We start from the raw sequence: 19202 nt of genomic DNA, 5'->3' as shown, positions 1-19202 counted from the left end.
GGAATAAGATGTGGTCTCAGGACAGGATGCCTGGAGCTATTCCTAGGCCTTGATTTGTGTGCATGGCCAGAGCCTCAAGGAAGACTGAGAGAGGAAGCAAAGTCTGCTGCGAGTCCTCGGGATGCCGAGCTGGACAACACCTGGGAGCAGAGGCAGCACTTCCTCCTGTGGCTACAGCCCAAGGCAGGTGGGAGGGCAGCTTCCGTCCAGGAGTCTTCTGAACTCTCCAGGAGCCAGGCATGTCCTAGCCCCCAGGCACGGGGGGAATATTAGCTGATGGCAGCTGGCCTCCTTAGCCCATCCCAGAGAGCATGTTCTGGAAAAGTCCCCAAGGTAGGAGCCGTGGAGAGTTCTACGTCTTCCCAACCAGCCCCCACCAGTGGTAGGCCCAGGTGGCTACAAAGAGTAGCCTGTCATCTTGGGGGCTGAGTTTTGGAGTTGGGATGGGGTCGGAAGGCCCTGCATCTCCTCATTTATACAAATGGTCCTGTGGGCAGAGCTGCCGAGGGTGCAGGCTTAGGCGCTATCCCGAAACCCTACTGCCCGCTAGGGTGAAGCAGAGAAAAGAAGTGATTTGATTGGCTAAAGCTGGAGCCATCGTCTTATTTGTACTACCCTGGTGGGAAGCTCAGGATAATATACCTGATGCCTGGTTGGCTGTCTGTGATTGGCTGAGCTTAAGTTTTGTTTTCTTTTAAATTAGCTGCTCACATGAAATGAGTCTGAGCCAGATTTCCATTCACTCTTGTAGGCACTTGGTGTTAGAGCTGCCTCACTCAGTCTAACGTGTGCTATTTAATCCTTGTAATGCTACCTACCTAGATTCTACCATTGACATCTTACTATCTTTCCCTTATGTCACCTGTCCCTCCAGCCCCCTCTGTAACCCTCAAACCAATGTATTTTCTGGATGCATTTCAAAGCAAGTTGAAACATGTCTTTATGTCATGTTGATGGTTTTTCTTTTTACTGTTTTTGAAATGGAAAGAGTAAAACATACTCATTTTTACAAAAATGTATGAACGATCATTTCCCAAAGCTTTTCAAATCCAGCCTTTTTTCAAAAAATGTGTAGCTGTCCTCACCTGTCTCTGTGTTTACATATGGAAGCACCCATGTAGGAGATCTACCTGTCCACACATCTGTGGGTACACTATCCATCTGTCCATCGATCTAATGTCATCCCATAATAGTAGATGCAGTAATTTTTATTTTGTTTTCCTCACTTAAACATACAGCATAAACATCCTTCCCAGTTGAAGTATATTCATTAAATTCATCCTTTAATGGCTATGTGATAGTTCTTGATGATTTACTGATCTGTTCCCCTATTGAGGCCTATTTTAAGGTGTTTCTGTTTTTGCTTCAATATTGCGTTTCAGCAATATTGTGATAAATATTCTCGAACACATGTTCTTAAGGCCTAGTGCTTTTTGTTTCTGTATATAAATTCTCAGACATGGGCTTGCTGAATCAAAGGCTATATACACCTGTTTGTTTTCTTTATTATATTTCTTCAGTAACTTTTAAATTATACAATAAATGTGTACTTTTTTATTTTGTCACAATTTAATTGATGTGTAATCAACATACAAGAAACTGCTCGTATTTGAAGTATACACACTGGCGAGTTTAGACATGTGTATACACCCATGAGACTATCAGTGCGATCCAGATGATGTTTGTTGCTGTCACACTCAAATTTTCCTCATGCTCCTTTGTTATCCAGTCCCCCAGCATCCCTATGTCCAGACAAACACGGATCTGCTTCTGTCATCACTATAGATTAGTTTGAAGGTTTTAGGATTGTATGTAAATGGAATTATAGCACAGGTACTGTTTGGTCTGTCTTCTTTTACTCAGCATAATCATTCTGAGATTGACCCAAGTTGTTGAGTGTACCGTTGGTGCATTAATTTTGTTGCTGAGTAGCGTTCCATTGCACAGATATACCACAATTTGTTATCCACTCACCTGGGGATAGACATTCAGGTCACTTGCAGATTATGACTATTACAGATAAAGCAGATATGAATATTTGAGTACAATTCTTTGTGCGGTCATGTTCTTATTTTCACTGGAGAAATATCTAGAATAAAAATGTATGGTTAATGTTTTAAGAAACTACTTAACTGGTTTCCAAAATTTAAATTTTCTACCAGTGGAATATGAAACTTCCAATTCCTACACATCCATGCCAACAATTCTGCAGACTTTTTAACTTTAAACATTCTAATGGGTATGTTGTGGTATCTCATTGTGATTTTAATTTGCATTTCCTTGATGATTAATTGTGTTGAGCATATTTTTAATGTGCTTATTGGCTATTTGTATATCTTCTGTGATGAAATATCTGTTCAAATCTTTTGCTCATTTGTTGGGGGTGGGAGGAGAGAGGTAGTTGTATTATTATTGATAAAGTAATAGTCTTTTGCCTGACACATATGTTGTGAATACTTTCTCCCAGTCTGTGGCTTGTTTTTTCATGCCCTGAACAGTGTCTTTTAAAGATTGAAGATTTTCATTTTTGATAAGCTCTAATTTATCAAATTTTTCCTTTGTGATTTATGCTTTTGGTGCCATAGCTAATTCTGGCTTATCTCAATGTCACAAAGCTTTTGAAAAATTTTTTGTTCTAAAATTTCTATAGCATTAGGTTTTACATATAGGTCTATGATCTGTTTTGAGTTGATTTTTGTGAATGGTGCGAGGTAGGGAGTCAAGCCTTATTTCTTCCGTGTAGGTATCCAGTTGATCCAGCACTAGCTGTTGAAAAGACTTTCCTTGTTCCACTGAATTGCCTCGGCATTTTGGTCAAAAAGCAATTGATCACATATGTGTGGATCAATTTCTGTACTCCGTTCCACTGCATTTGTCTATTTGCCTGTCTTTTCTGCTGACTATAGTTTATAGTTGTCTTAAAATCATGTAACATGAGTCCTCTAACTTTCTTGTTCTCTATTAACATTATTTTGGCTATTCTACTTCCTTTGATTTGCAATATAAATTTTAAATTCATATAACTGATTTTTAGAATCAGATAACTGATTGGGACTGAGTTGAATCTACCATTCATTTTGGGGGACAATGTGCCTCTTAGCAATGCTGTTTTTCTATTCATGAACAAGGTATATCTCTTCTTTTACTTAGGTTTTCTTTGATTTTTTTATTAGTTTTGTGTGGTTTCACTATATAGATCATGCAAATATTTTGTTAGATTTATACTTAAGTATTTCTCATTATTTTTTGTGTGATATTGTAAAATGGGACTTTAAAAAAATTTCACCTTCTGCTTACTCATTGTGTATTGATCTTGTGTACTGAAACCTCACTAAACTCATTTATTCATTGTAGTATGTTCTTTTGCAGATTCCTTGGAATTTTCTAAGGGGGTATTCATGTTGTATATATTTTTCCAACCTACAGATTTTATTTCTTATTTTTGCCTTTTTGCACTTGCTAGGACCTCCAGTGCATTGCTTCTGATCTTAGAGAGCAAACAGTCAGCCTTTTGCCATTAAGTGTGATGTTAACTGTAGACTTCTGTTTTTGTTTTTGCTAGATGCGCTTTGTCAGTTTAAGAAAATTCTCTTTGAATCCTAGTATTCTGAAATCATGATTGGATGTAGAATATTGTCAAATGCATCAATCAAGATGATTATGTTGTTTTCTTTAGTTTGTTAATATGGTCAATTACATTGATTGGTTTTTAAATTTTGAAACAGCCTTGCATTTGTGCAATAAATCTCAATTGGTCACAAAGTATTAACCTTTGTATATTTTGATGGATTCAATTTACTGGTATTTTGTTGAGAATTTTTTGCATGCTTATGAGGAATATCCCTCTGTAGTTTTCTTTTCTTTTGGTTTTGGTATCAAGGTAATGCTGACCTCATAACATGAGTTTGGAAGTATTTTTTTCCTTTTCCTATTTCCCCCTTTTTCTATTTTCCAGAACAGTTTATATAGAATTGATTTTATTTCAATTATTTGAGGGGCTGAAGAGAGGTATTGTTCCAGACATGGAAGGAGAGCTGTTCTATTCATTCCTTATTCCTACTTCTCAACCGAGCAGGTTCACAGGTTCGTGTCATGAAATGAAAATGATAACTGAAGGCCGAAAACATAGATCATTTCAGCTGTTGATCACTCATGTTATCAAGTGTTCGCAGCGCCAAAGGTGCAAGCATCATTTGCCTGATGTAAAGGCAGAAGGAACTGTAGTAACTGCAGGTGCACTACCAACAGCTACCTCCAGGGGGCGCTGTGTGCCAGGCAATGACCTTGGAAGGGCCCGAGGCCTTGAATTGGGATCACTTTTGAGGTGTGTCAGGCGCTCAGAATAGTGGTGGCCTAGGTCCTATCAGCAATGGGGACGTCACCCATGTGCTTTCCCTGCAGGGTGGAAGCCCCTCTGAAGCATAAGGTTGTCCTGCCAACTCCCGAACCACACGTTTTCTGACAGTGGGGACAGAAATTCAAGCTGACGGGCAATTAGAGTGTGCTGTGGCCAGAGCCATCCTAGACACTGAGCACAGGGGTGTGGGGCCTGAGGAGGTTCTGGGAACACATGATTTTCACAAATGAATGCAAAAGAAATTTCGAATCTGGAGAGAATTCGCACCTAACTAATCGACTTGCCAGGAAGGAAAACCATAAGAATGATCTCCGTAACTGAGGGTCGAAGTCGGTGCCCGGCTGCTGGTACCTGCAGGCACGTGCAGTGAGTGCATCCTTTCACTCCCGCACTCCTTGACCAAGGGCATTTCTCCTAAGCCACCATCCTCCACTCTGTGCACGAGGAAGCTGAGGCTCAGGGAGGTCGCGGCGCTGCCCACGATCACTGAGCTGAGGAGCATTGGACCAGCAGAAGGAAAGGAGGACGTCGTCGCACCCAGAGGATTCTACACACACTTACTTGGACTTTGGCTCCCGTCTCTGCGTCATAACCCCAGGCGTGGATGGGCTGGTGACAGGAGGTGGGGGTGGGGAGAGAAGCACTAGGGGGACCAGATCCCCTGTTGCTCTAGCAGCATCATGACTCTGACAACTGCAGGACTGAGTCTGGAGGGGATGGAGGAGCTGAACTCGGTACTGAGGGATGCAGGGTGAAGCCTGACCCCAACAGGCAGAGCAGCCCTGCCCCGACTGGGAATCTAGGCGAGCAGATGAGATGACACAGGGGGCTGGGAGTGGTTAGTGGAACACAGCCTGAGAAATCTAAGGGCAGCCAGGGGTTTGGGAAGTCGGTACCACCTGGGAGGCCTGGGAGCAGGGAGCAGGCCAGACCGCAGAGGGCCTGGGGCCTAGGGCTGGTTCAGGTCCAGAGAGAGAGGCTGGGACCATTCACCAGGATGTGGGCTCCATATGAGGACTGGCTTCAGAGCGAGGCAGAGGGGTAGGGAGCACAGGTGGGCAGAGACTGAGCTGGGGGGAGGGCAGCAGGAGGCGGGCCTTTTCTCTCTCTCTCTTACCCAGGGTGCCTGCTGTGGAGCTGATCCTGGGAGGGGTGCTGGTCCAGCTTAGGATGGTCTAAGTCAAGGAAGTCCCTAGCAAGCACTCCCAAGTGTCCCCTTTCATCAGCACGCCTAGGAGCTTCTGGGAGTAGAGCAGGAATGCCAAGGTAAATATCTCAAAGGAGCCTCATATCCAGAGAGCCACGTGCAAACAGAGCCAGGCACTGTACTTCAGAAACCTGGGCTTGTGTGTCCTGAGATGCACCGCAGGGAGGGCTTGGTCTGCAGAGGTGTCTGGCTCCCTGCTGGTGGGCCTGTCTTTGAGAAGGAAAGCCTGGGCTCTGGGATCTGAGGACAGCCTAATAATGAGGGGTTGGAGGAGATGTTTAGAATCACACAAGGGAAGAGGTACAGGAGACCACAACAGAATGGCTTTTGAAGGCAGGATGGATTTGGAAAATAATCACTTCTTCCATTTGTACCCTGTTGTATCACTTTCATGAACACTGTCTCATTTAATCTTTTTTAAAAAAATAGCGTCATTGAGATCTAATTCACCAATTTAAGTATTTAATTTAATGGTTTTTTTAGTGTATTTGAGGAAATGTACAACCATCATGACAATCAGTGACTTTGGAACATTTTCATCAACTCAGAAAGAAACGCTGTAACCTTCAACTATTCCCTCCTGTGGGAATTCCACCATTCCTGCCTCCACCCTGGGAAACCACCCTTCTACTTTCTATTTCTATAGATTAAACTGTTTTGGAAACTTTTTATCTAAATGGAATCATATGATGTTTGGTGTTTTGCATCTGGCTTCTTTCACTTAGCGTGATGTCTTCAGGATCCACCCATGTTGTAACGTGTCAATACCTCATTCCCTTTTATGGCTGAACGATATTCCACTGTGTGTCTATACCACATCTTGTCTACCCATTCATTAACTCATGCACATTTGGGTTGTTTCCATCTTTTGGCTGTTATAAATAATTCTACAATAAGCGTTGGTGTACAAGTTTTTGTGTGGACATACATTTTTATTTTTCTTGGATACATGCCTAGGTGTGGAATTGTGCGGTCATGTGGTAACTGTAGGTTTAGCTTTCTGAGGAACTGCCAGTTTTCCAAAGAGGCTGCACCACTGTTCATTCCTACCAGCAGTGTATGAGGGTCCAATTTCTCCACATCTCATCGCCCTTACTCTTACCTGACTTTGTGATCACAGCCAGCCTAGTGGGTACAAAGTGGTATCTCACTGTGGTTTTGGTTTGCATTTCTCTAATGACTGATGACATTGAACATCTTTTCATGTGCTTATTGGCTGTTTGTATATCTTCACTGTAGAAACGTCTGTTCAGATCCTTTGCCCATTTTTAGCATTGGGTTATTTGTCTTTTTATTATTGAGTGGTAAGAGTTCTTTACATGTGGAGATACAAGTCCTTTATTATATATAGGATTAGCAAATATTCTCTCTCACTCTGTGGGTTATCTTTTCACTTTCTTGATGATGTGCTTTGAAGCTCAGAAGTTTTAAAAATTTTGATGATGCCCTGTTTATCTAATTTTTCTTTCTTTTCTCTTGCTTTTGGTGTCATATCTAAGAATACTTTGCCAAATCCAGGGTCATGAAGACTTACCCTTATGTTTTCTTCTCAGAGTTTTAAAATTTTAGTTCTTATATTTAGGTCTTTCGTTCATTTTGAGTTAATTTTGTGTATGGTTTATAGTAAAAGGGCTACCTCATTCTTTTGCCTATGGAAATCCAGTTGTTCCAGCACTTTCTCATTTTAATCTTTTTAATCCAGGGAGGTCAGTAGTAGATGAGTCAGGGATTCTCCAGAGAAGCAGAAATGTAGATAGATAGATAGATAGATAGATAGATAGATAGATAGATAGATAGATAGATAGATAGATAGATAGTTAGATAGATAGATAGATAGATAGATAGGAACACCCGCCACCCGGGCCCATCAGCCTCTAGGTCAGACTCTGGCCAGACCACCTGCCCCCTTTTTCCTTGTCCTCCCCCTGCTTGTGAACCATTAGCTTTCTACACCAGCCTCTAGCACTTGCCTACCACCTTCATTTCCTAAAACCACAATGTTTTGATACATGTGCACATTGTGAAATGATTAAATCAAGCTAACTAACATATCTGAGTGTGTGTGTGTGTGTGTGTGTGTGTGTGTGTGTGTGTGTGTGTGTGTGTGTGTGTACAGAGAGAGAGAGAGAGAAAGAGAGAGAGAGGTTTATTTTAAAGAATTGGCTCATGTTATCATGGGAGCTGGCAAGTCCAAAATCTGTTGTGCAGGTTCCAGGAGACCAGAAATCCAGGTAAGAGTTGATGTAGCAGTTTTGAGATTGAACCTGCAGGGCAGGCTGGCTGGCTGGGAGCTCGATTGGGGTTTCAATGTTGTAGTCTCGAGGCACAATTTCTTCTTCCTCAGGAAACCTCAGTCTTTGCTCTTCAGCCCTTCAACTGATTGGAGGAGGCCCACCCTCATTGTGGAGGGTGATCTGTTTTCCCTACAGTCTACTGATAGTAAATGTTAATCACATTTACAAAATACCTTCGCAGTGACATCTGGGCTAGTACTTGACCAAACAGCTTGCACCCCAGCTCAGTCAAGTTGACATAAAATGAACCGTCACAGGTAGTACTGCTCCCATTTTATAGGTGAGGAAACTGAGGCTTGGAGAGGTCAAAAGTTATCTCCAAGAGCCCAGTCAGTAGCAGAGTCAAAACTTAAACTGGATTACCAGGTGCTTGCGGGTGTGGTGGGGATGAGGAATGGAGAGATGTTAGTCAACGGGTACAAAGTTTCAGGATGAATAAATTCTGGAGATTGCTTTTGCAGCATGGTGACTATAGTTAATAACAATGTACTGTAGACTTGAAAACTGCTAAGAGAGCAGATCTTAAATGTACCATAAAAAATGGGAGGTACTGGATATGTCAATGAGCTTGCATGTGAGGAGATGGATGTGTTAATTAGCTTGATTTTATCATTTCACAATGTGCACATGTATCAAAACATCGTGGTGTTAGGAAATGAAGGTGGTAGGCAGGTGCTGGAGGCTGGTGTAGAAAGCCAGGGGTTCACAAGTAGGGGGAGGACCGGGAGAGAGGTGGGCGGGTGGTCTGGCCAGAGGCTGACCCACAGTCTGATGGACCCAGGTGGAGGGTGTCCCATCACGATATGGTGTCACTGACAGGCACACCTGGCCGTGAGGCTCATATGGTGAGCTCTTGCAGTCAAGATTGGGACCAAATCTAGATGGGGACGAGGCTTTGGGATTCATAACCTATAGTGGTTCCAAAATTATTTTGAGGATGAATACAGGATTGTCTGTACTTTATTTTGCCAATTATGGACATTATAAAAACCAAAAACCTGTTACCTATCATCCCTATAATTTCGTAAAAAGGGGGGAGATATTAGAACAACTCCAAAACTGCATTTGGCTATTATGAACAATATTTTATTGCTCTTAGTTTTCTCCCTCTGATTCAGACTGGAGAAGACCCTCTGGCCCCTCGATGGCCCACACACGGTTGTCCACTAATGAGATGGGCTCCCTGGGGAGTGGTGGTCAGCTGAGAGAGAAGTTCAAGGGGAGCTGGGGCCTGGGATGGGCAGACTTCTGTCTGGGGTGGGTGCTCTCCTCCAAAGCCCAGACTCTGTGCTTTGAAGAGGAAAAGATGTTCCGAAAGGTTTGGTCGGCCTGATCTAACATAAGCCACTGGTGTTCATTGCTGGGTTACGGTCTGGCCTGCACGGCTGTGGTCCCCTCAGTAGACTGCTTAAGGACGAAGATGGGAGGAAGCAGGGGCAAGAGAGGCAGCCACTTTGACCCCTCCCCAGGGCTGGCAGATAGCTGTGATTGGCTGGCCCTTGAGAGATGGACAGTTCCGCTGTCTTTGTCTCACACACTGGAGAAGCCCTGGGCTTCCTCAGCATGCACCAGGGTAGAGGTGGGGAGGGCTGTCAGACCCCAAGCAAGCTCTTGTCAGCACAGCACAGACTCACTGTCCCCCCAGGATCATGTCAACCTTGGGGCCTGAAACAGCTTCTAGAATGTCTTGGGCCTTGGGAAACCAAGGTGCCGACCACATAAATGCATTCAGAATCAGCTATGTCATTTGAGGGGCCAACTGCAGAATTAAAATGTGGACCTCTGGTTCCAAAATTATTAAAAAATTCAAGATGGTGACAGCAGAATGTTAAACCAAGCCCGAGCCTGTGTGACAGCCAGGGCTGCTCTCCCATGCCTGCATGTGTTCTGGAGCCCGGGGAGCTCAGCCCCCATGTGGTTAAGAGGCCAGCACAGCCCTGCTGGCCTCTGTTCATGTCTCCACGCCATCGCAGCCAGTGGCCGGGCCTGTGCAAGAGCCGTCAGGGCAGGGAGAGCCCCGCAGATGTGGGCTTTTCCCAGGCTCCGCACTGCCTGCCCTCTACCCCACCTCTGCCAGGCTGAGCACCTTCTTCATCTGTGCAGAAGCAAATACCACCTCCCTGGGGCTGCTGAAAGAGCCACCTGAGAGGATGGGATGGGAGCCTCCCAGGCCAGGTGGGCCCATCTCAGGAGCCCAGATGCAGAGGCACCGTGGGCGGGCGTAGCAGAAGACTAAGAAAGATTCCGGGAGGGCTGACATCCAGGGCAGAGAGAGCTGCTCAGACGAGAGGGATGTATAGTCAAACCCTCAGGGAGGCAGAGTCCAGGGGTGGGCAGAGTCCAGGGAGGCAGAGCTGCACTGTACTAACAGCACAGGTTCTGTCTGGTTCATCTTATTCATGCTCTAGCTATGAGACTTCCTGCCCTTGTGACCTTGACCTTGACCTTGTGGAAGACATCAGGACAGCAGATAGTGTGGCAGCTAAAATGTGGCTGGTCTCAGTATGCGGGGTTCCTATTCTTGCTCTAGTAATTCCTGGGTTGTGGCTCTAGCAAAGTGTAAGGCCTCCAAGAGTTGGGTGCCCCTGTGTTTGTAAAAGGCAGGATAAAATTTCTGTCACTCTGTTGTCTGTTCTAGAGCTGCTGGGGGCAGGTGCAGTGCCAGGGCTGGTACGCAGGGGTGCTCCTGGTGGTCTCCCTCCTCATCATGTCACTGTTTCTGTCTCTCCTTGTGTCTGCCCGCTGCCCTTTGCTGGGCACCCCTGACCCTCTCTCCATTGCTCCTGACACAGAGGGAAGCTCACAATGAGGGCAGAGGACAGCCCATCTACCCTGTCAACTCAGCGTGCGGCTGGGGACAGCCCCGGCTTTGCTGAGCTTCAGCCTCTTCAAGCATGTGACAGCAGAGAGATGTCCTCCCTGATGTAAAGGAGAACGCTTTAGGAACTTTTTCCAAGGCATCACTGAATGTGGCAGGCTTTGGACAGGGGGCTCCTTGGCCACATCACCGTTTGCAGAGGATGGCGGTGTGGGATTTTTTTCTCCACCTGTGGGAGAACGAGACTTGAGGAACAAGACAGGAAGAAGGACCAGTGAAATGGAAGCTGGAGAACGTGTCCTGGGTGTCCCCTTGCATGCTTCATCCCAGCACATCCGTCCGAATCACTTTGTCCTGACCATAGGCCAGGTTGGCCCTCCCGGAGTGACCATGGCAAGAGGCTGTCGGGCCTTGTCCCCAGAGGACTCATGGCTGCAGGAGGCACAGAGAGGGGCCAGCAGCTGACAATGCTCCCATGACAACTATGCTTCCCCTCAGAGCCAGGAAGCTCAGAACAGGAGCATCAGGAGGGGCCAGAGTGGGTGGCCCTGGAGCTAGGGCCACGCAGAGGGTAGGATGTGGATGGCAGAGCCAGGGCTGAGAACAGGGAGTGGCCTTGAAGGTGGAATTTGGCTGGAGCTGGCATCTGAGCATGGTGTAGTGGGACCAATGCTGGAAGAGTTGTGCAGGCCCTTGGACATGGGCAGAGATGACTTGGGGCTGTTGGTATCTCTTCACTAGACCAGTCCTCCCTCCCTGACATGTGGGGAGGTGAGGGAAGGCAGGAGAGGTCACCGTTGTCGTCCACTTGCAAACACCTGCACACACAGACACCACTTATGCACGCATAAGCCCATGCACGAGCACATTCACTCACCTCAGCGTGCAGACATCGCCTGCTCATGTCCCCCCAGTCCCCCATCCCCCTGGGAAAGTGACAGCACATCAGAGTGGAGCCTGTAGGACAGGTTGGGCAGGAGCGTGGGGCTGGAGGGCCCTCAGACTCTGGTGTCACATTCAAGAAAGGCTGCAAATTAGACATTTGACTTTATTTCCAAGTGACACTTTCATGCAGGCACAGAAATACCCAGCCCACCAGGACTGGAAGAAGATATCGGTTACCCAACTTTGAACAGCACCGTCGTACCACACTGCCTAGCATGTACCAGAAATTCCTATTTTCTATAACCCCAATAATTAAACAATAATGTTTCATGGTATTTTTGTGTTAAAGTTGTTCATTGGTTCCATGTAAACATTTAACACAAACCATTCCTTTTTTGTAATATATGGAAGCTGCAACCAGTGGGAGTGGCCCAGGTCTCTCTCAGCCTCCACTAGGTCCTGTCCAGCCAGAGGTCAGACGACCCTGGGGTGGAATCGTCCCCACTTGCAGACTCTTCCTTGCAACGCCCATGTCATGGGTGGTTGTGGGACTCAAAAAAGAGGATGAAACACAGAGGAAATGGAAATCACCCTCCTTAGAGGTCAGTGAGGCTGGGTCCTGTCCCATGTCCAAGCCCAGGACAGGGGCTGGGACACACATTACTCAAGAAAACCCACAAGAGTAGGCAGAGACGGCAACAGCTGATAAGGCCTGCAGTTCTCCAGAGGCCAGGAGCCCTCACCCAGGAAGCCTGGACGTCTTATCACTTGAGTGCATGTCACCAAGGAGTAAAAATAGGGGCATTTCAAATACCAAAGCAAGAGCACACTTAGTTCCAACAAATTCATATCCAAACCCTGGCTCCCATGGATGATCGTGTGGGGGACACACACGGGCACCTTCTGGTGAGCTGGGGATGCTGAGTAGCTGCAGAGGCACTGGTAGAGGCACTGGCCGTAGGCTGCCCCACCCTTCAGCACAAACTGTGCCTGCCTCTTCCAGACTGTCCCATAATTTGAGTCCATGGACAGCGAGTGGCCCCGTGTGAACTGCTGGCCACTCCAGCACTGAGACAGCGGGTCAAAGCACCGCCAGCCACGATGTACCATGCGGCCCAGAGGGCTGCCGTCCTGAACTCTCTCCACCCTGCAGCTGGTTCGGGGCTGAAGTCTTTCACTGACTCAGGGGTGATATTAAAAAGCATTTGGCCACTGAATGAGCAGAGGCACCAAGCGATCAGACCATGTCCTGGACATAACAAGCAGCCCAGTCACTCCGGTGTGTATGAGCATACTTCAAAAGTTCATACAAAAGTAGAATTAAAAGATAATATGAATCTTTCCATGAACTTTGAAGTACCCTTGTGGTGACTGGGGCTCAGCCCAGCCTGGCCTCAGTGCTCCTGGCCTCCCAATGTCGAGTGGCTCTTTAGCCACAGAGTGACCTGCTAAACTATGGCGGGGCACATGGAAGGTTCTGGTCTTTGGTGTCCCACAGACCTGGGTTGGAATCATGCCATTGGCCCGTGCTACCTGAACTACCTGCATTTTGGTTTCTGCATTGTAAATTGACAGTCATCACACCCAGCTAGTTGGGCTGTGGCAGATAACGTGACATGACGGGTGTAGAGCACGTGACCTGCTCCTTTCCCGTCACTCCCCAGTATTACTAGAACAAGCCCCGTCCTCCTCGGCTCTGGAACTTCCATGAATCTCTGCACGACCCCGTCTGCCTATACTCCTGCAGCTCATTTCCATTCATTTTCTGCTGACTCTGGACTTTTATTCTTCTTTCCTTTTTGTCATCTCCTCTTCCACCCCAAGAACTCATCCAGGGTATTCTACTGTGCCCAACCCCCCACGTCCCCTTGCCATCGTCCTCCCTGGCCACTGAACCCAGCAGTGTGTGCTTTGGGACGGGCATGAGAGGCACAGCAGCCTCCCTGTCCTTCCCCAGCCCGGCATGCAGATGCACATGGTCCCTGTGGTGTCCAGGGGACCCCCTCCCCACCCTGCCTCCCCCAGCCCTGCGGGCAGGTACTACCTGCAGCCGCACTCTGCCACACTCATCCCCTCGTAGTGGTACTTGAGGGTGGGCACCCCCATGTCGTCCTTGTAGAGGACGGAGATGGGGCTCAGTTTGGTGGGCACGCAGCAGGCCTTGCCCACCTTCGTGGGGAACTTGAGGTGTACCAGGGTCTGCACAATGGCGTGCTTCGTGGGTGTCACGTCGTCTGCCAGGGGAAAGAAGCAGCTGCCTTTGCACTCGTAGGCATCGTACTCCTTGGGCGCAATGATCCAGCTGTCCCAGCCAATGTCCTCGAAATTCACCCGCAGGGATGTCTTCTGACAGTGGCTGCTGGCTCCTGTGCTCCTCTTCCGTCTGGCCAAAGACGAGCCTGTGGCCACGCGGCCGTCCGCGTCCTCCCCCGGGCTGTTGCTCCCCGCTGCCTCTGCCGAGCCATTTGCGGACAGCTTTGTGAGCATGCTCTCCTGCTCATGGCCGATCATCTCCCTGAGCTCCAGCCTGCTCTCCCTGGTCCCGTTGCTGCGGTCGTTGGAGAAGACGACGAAGAAGGGCAGGTTTTTGGAACCTGGGGGTACGCTGATGTCCAGCTTGCCGCAGCCCTTCCTGTGGCTCTCCACCGTCACTTCCAGCTTGTTCTTGCTCTTGGTGGAGTCCACTCGGACCCACCGCTTCACAGCGCTGGACACCTCCAAGGTCTCCCAGCCCTCGTCCCGAATGTCCTGGGACACCAGGAAGGTCTTGGTTCCCACAGCACCGTCCCAGGCATCTGCTCCGTCTAGAACGTCATAAATGATCATATTTCCTTTCAGCCCAAGAGAGGAGTCCATGTGATTTTGACAGGAGACGTAGAGTCGGAGCTCGGCCCTGGTGATCTGCTCATGTCTGGGAATGGAGAGGTTGAAGAGCAAGATGTGTTTCTGGAAGGGGAAGTCTTCTGTGGCAGGTATGGAGATGACATCTGCAATGCAAACACATGGGGATGGTCATCACGGGGAGGGCCCATTTTTATGACACCAAAGCTGAGTCTCATATTCTGAATGAAAGGGCATCAGGTTTCTGTCTCTCTTATCTCTGTTTGGTTTCACTTAAGCTGAGAAAGAAGAGTATTTTGAAAGGTACATTCAGGACCTTCCAAAGAAAGGCAGAGGCAGGAGAGGCCTCCAGCTGGGGTGAACAGTTCCTCCTGTTCATTAAGCATCTATTGCATGCCAGGAATTACACTAGGAGCTTTGCAAAATATATTTTACTTTAATCCTCACACTCACCCTGGGAGGATCTAATTATTACTCCATGTGTACAGATGTGGAGACCAGGATTCAGGGCATTTAATTGCCAAAGTGCACGCAGCAAGTGACTATGCTCGCATAAAGAAAACAAAAGCAAAAGTGCACTTTCTGCCTTAGTGTGAAGATTCTGAGTGTATGAATTTAAAAGACAGATCCTAGGAGGAAACAGTGAAAGTCTAATATTAAGACAATTTAACAAATCTCAGTATCTAAACAGTGTAGAAATCATTTGGAATTGTAACTTCCAAGCAAAGTGAAAGAGATTGATTTTTTCAGGGTTTGAGGAAAAAGAAATATTAGCCTCAGTTGCTGTCATGTCAGGCAAACATGGGACTTCTGTTTTAGCCACATAATTGTCTCAGTTTCCCACTTGTCCTGGGCTGACACTTGGCCTTTAGCACATTTCTACTCTACCATGAGGGAAGGAAAGATGCATTTTTTGAGCACCTACTATGTGCCACCATGAGTGGAGAACTTGTGCTGTCCCCAAATCCGGAAGCCAGGTCTGGTGCCACCTCTGACTCTGCCCCACACTAGGTTTATTACCTTGGAAAGTCCAGAGTCTCTCTATGCCTCAGTTTCCTCATCTGTAAAATGGGGCTCATCCTAGCAGCCTCCTGGAGTTGGTGTGAGGCTTGGACAGGTTGCACACGGAACTTACCAGATGCAGTCCCTGACTCACAGCAGATGCTCCATCAGTATTTCTGTGTCCACCCTCCAGACCCTCCCGTGCATGCCCCTGCATGCAACAAAGCACATGGCCTCTCCCTCAGGCTCTCTGTGGTGCCCTCACCCAGTGTGGATGTGCCATTCTAGCTCCTGGAAAATGTGCCAAGCTACCATGGCATATTTGAACAGTGTGAACCATGTGCTTCTGACCCGAGGTACTTTTCCTGAGGCATGCCTTGATGGTGGCGATGGGAACGCAGTCAGGTGTCTGAAGAACAATCACTCTCCCTTCCTGAGCTGCACCCACGGGAGTACTGGGATTGGATCAAGGTTTCCTAGGACACACATGCTGCTGTGGAGTGGGTGGGGCTGTCATTGACACCGCTGCAAATACTGGATTCCCAGGCCTGCCTGGCACAGACCTGCCCCATGTGCTGGATGACCTGCAGATTAAATTTTTTTAAAAAATGAAGCCAGGGTCTTAAGAACCAGGCAAGTTCACATAAAACCCAGATTTTCCTTCTTCTTTTGGACAATCAGAAAATGTGGCATTGCTGGACATGCATGGTGCCTGCAGCATTGCTCTGCGGGCCGGGCAGGTCTGGCCTGGCCGAGGTGTGGAGCTGGGCCCCTTAGGCATTTGCGGGACTGAGAGGCAGGAGGGAGAGGCCCTGTGCTCCTGGAGGTTCAGTAGGTGACTGCAGGCACAGGAAAAGCCGGTGCTGGGCAGATAGGGGGGCCTGGGTGAGAATCCAGTTGCTGAAAACTTACTACGTGACCTGAGCACATTCCCTTAGTGGCTACAAGCTTTGACATCGCTGTTCGGAGACTCATCCTGTCTGTGTTGTGTGACAGTGAGTGAGTTAGTGGACATAGGCCATGAGTCGATGTTTGTTATCTTCTAGTCCTATATGTCAGGGGCATATGTGTTGCAGAAATAATCAGATGCTCCTCCAATACTGCTCTCATCAAAGGATTTTATGTGAGTTTTAAAATCCTTTTCATAAAAGAGAAATAGACATTCTCTCAAAGTTTAAAAATATACTAGTTAGTTGGGGGCAAACTAAGTTGTCTGTTTCTAGGTAGGAAGGGAAGAGGGGGTGGGGGGTGGGAAGGGACAGAAGGGAGCTGGCATCCCCGGGCACCCACTGTGTTAAATGTGGCACGGGGCCCAGGGACAGACACTCCTCCAGAGCAGAGCTGTCCAGGAGAACTTTCTGTGATGATGGGATGTTCTGTGATCTGCACTGTCCTCTAAGGAGCCCTTAGCCACACATGGCAGCTGAGTACTTGAAATGAAGCTGGTGAAACTAAAGAACTACGTTTTCATTTTATTTCATTGTAATTAACTTAAAGGGAAACTTGACAAGCCTCATTGTGGCTGGTGGCCACCACATTGGGCAGTGCAGCTGAGGACTTACAGGTCCCACCCCAGGGCACCCTGGTGCAAGCCGACTCTACCTTCCACGCTGAAGCTCCGCACGATGTTGGAGGCCGGGGTGGACGACTTGTCACTGGTGTACCTGTTGTACAGGTCGATCATGTACTGAGGCGGCTCCACTCTGGTTTTGTCCTGGGAGGGGACCCCACTCAGGTTGAGGTTGCGCAGGAAATCCACCTTCATGTTCTCCAGGAACATCTTCAGGTCGAAGGTCCCCTCCTGCAGCTCTCCTCGGGGCTCCCCCAGCGAGCCGTGGACGTTTCCCCCAGCAGACGCCCACCCCCAGCTCTGCAGCGGCTTCCCCTGTGCAGAGCAGGCCAGCAGGGACAGCACAAGTGAGGCCACCCACAGCGCCCCGGGGCACATCTTGGGCCGGCGCTCTTGCCCTGGAGAGGAGACTGCAGGTCTGTGGTTGTTTAGTGGGCACAGGGAGGGGCACAGGGAGGAGCCCGGGAGGAGAGGGCCCGCAACATCCTGCTGACCGCGGCAGGGAGCGCCCTGGCTGGTGCACTAGCTCCCACCCCCGTCCCCGGACTGTCCCTCTTGCTCTTATCTGGCCCTCGATGCTGCGCTCCGACCTCTTATCGGAGGGAGCTCTCCGTTAATGAAGGCTCTATAAACATCTGACAAACACACAGGGTTTGTGGGAAGGACACCGCCTGCTGTAAAGAACCCACGTTCCTCTTGGGGGTTATTGCCCCCTAATTAGGATTCCTTTTTACTTCCTTGTGAGCTCCGTTGGGAAGAATCTCCAGACAGGGTGACATATGCTCCATCTCCAAGGCCATGGGAACAAAGAGCTGTGGAAACAACAGAAACCAAGACCCCAAAGTCCCTCTAAATATAGAAATGACAACACAGAACACACAGAAGACCACAGCAAACTGCGGGGGCAAGGAGGGACGGGTGTGGGATGGGGACTACATTGGCGTTAGTAAAGCACCCGCTCCTGGTGGAGTCAGAGCCTTCCAGCATTGCCGAGCTACTCCATCTTTCAAGTGAATTGCTGAGCATTGGAGATCATGTGTGAACGTGGCATGTATAACTGAGAGCGGTGATGAGAACTTCCGAGTCAGAGCAGACAAGGGTTCGAATCCCAGCTCCCTCACTTATCCCCAGAAGTGTGGCCTGGAGCAAGTCTCCTGGGGTCTTTGAGACTCCATTCAGAAGACAGTTGTAAGGATTTAAGAAGATGATGTGCTTAAACATCTCAGTAATCACTGCAAGCCAGCGAGTTGGGTAACTGCATTCTGGCTGCCTCCCCTCAGCCCCTGGGTCTGCCTGAGCTGGAGCTGGCTTGTCCTGCAGGAACACCACATACACACTGTGGCCTGCCAGCCCTGGAGCCCAGCTCTGTCACGGGTCTGAGACGGGGTCTTGGCTCATGTCAACTGGGTGGCCTCCTGGGCCATATCTCTCAGCTGGGAGAACCGTGCAATCTGGGCAGACAGAGGAACAGGTGGGAAGTTCTGAGACTAGTGTCTGCCCAGGAGACAGCTCCTGGTCCGAGCAGGCTGACAAGTTGTGGCCCAGGTTGTGGTGTGCAAGGCCCCAGGGACTGTGTTATTTTAAGAGCAGTGTGCCCACACCTAGACTCTGTCCATTTGTACCGCATGCGAGTTTAACCAAAGCAAAAAATGAGCACAGTTAATACTTGGGGGGTGTGTGGTGGTCTGCTATAGGCAGGATTTGAACATGACGTAGTTCCACACTGGCAGGGCTCCTGGGGAGAGCTGCAGAGAGATGAGCCAGTGCAGGGAGATGCAGGAGGGGCCATGGCAGACTGTGGTCAGAGATCCTAGAGGGGTAACCAAGAGCCCCTGAGTGTCCAGGCCCAGAGAAAACTTGCTGTCCCCATCCTTTGGGGACACAGTCAAGGGGAATGGGAAGGGTGCTGCTTCAGAAATGCTGCTTCGGGTGGCGGCAGGAAGCATGCTGGGCAGGGGTCCAGCTCACTGCAAGAATTTCACAGGGCAGGGAAAAGCAGAGTGCCGAGCCTGGGAGATGGAGCTGCAACTGTGGAGCAGGATGCAGGTGGGAGGAGTTGGGGAACAAGGCAGGAAATCCCCACAGTGCTCCAGCCCCTGGAGGACACTTAGGAGCCTTTCACCCTCCAGAGGCTGAGCAAAGGGACAGCACAGGGTGGCCCGGATGTGCGCAGGAGGTGCATGGGGCTGCTGGCTGATGCTATTTTTAAGATTTTTTTTTTATAACAA

General features: G+C 48.6%; 1 protein-coding gene across 1 annotated transcript; it reads right to left on the bottom strand.

The window, feature by feature from the left end:
• Positions 1 to 13601: 13601 nt before the first annotated feature.
• On the bottom strand, positions 13602 to 17352 carry GDF2 (growth differentiation factor 2). The gene is made up of 2 exons (XM_063084406.1): positions 17007 to 17352; positions 13602 to 14548 (listed from the first exon to the last, which is right to left on the bottom strand). The coding sequence occupies exons 1-2, from the start codon at positions 17350 to 17352 to the stop codon at positions 13602 to 13604; spliced, it is 1293 nt and encodes a 430-aa protein (XP_062940476.1).
• Positions 17353 to 19202: the final 1850 nt, after the last annotated feature.

The sequence above is a fragment of the Cynocephalus volans genome, chromosome 2 (genome assembly GCF_027409185.1).
Source record: "Cynocephalus volans isolate mCynVol1 chromosome 2, mCynVol1.pri, whole genome shotgun sequence".
NCBI classification, from domain to species: domain Eukaryota; kingdom Metazoa; phylum Chordata; class Mammalia; order Dermoptera; family Cynocephalidae; genus Cynocephalus; species Cynocephalus volans.
This window is presented reverse-complemented; position numbering and strand designations above follow the sequence as displayed.

What these genes read in the sequence shown, in the direction of transcription:
- GDF2 (XM_063084406.1), bottom strand. Translation starts at nt 17,352, where the DNA reads ATGTGCCCCGGGGCGCTGTGGGTGGCCTCACTTGTGCTGTCCCTGCTG. An exon ending in GCGGAGCTTCAGCGTGGAAG is followed by an intron (nt 14,549 to 17,006) that starts GTAGAGTCGGCT and finishes TTTGCATTGCAG; the next exon opens with ATGTCATCTCCATACCTGCC.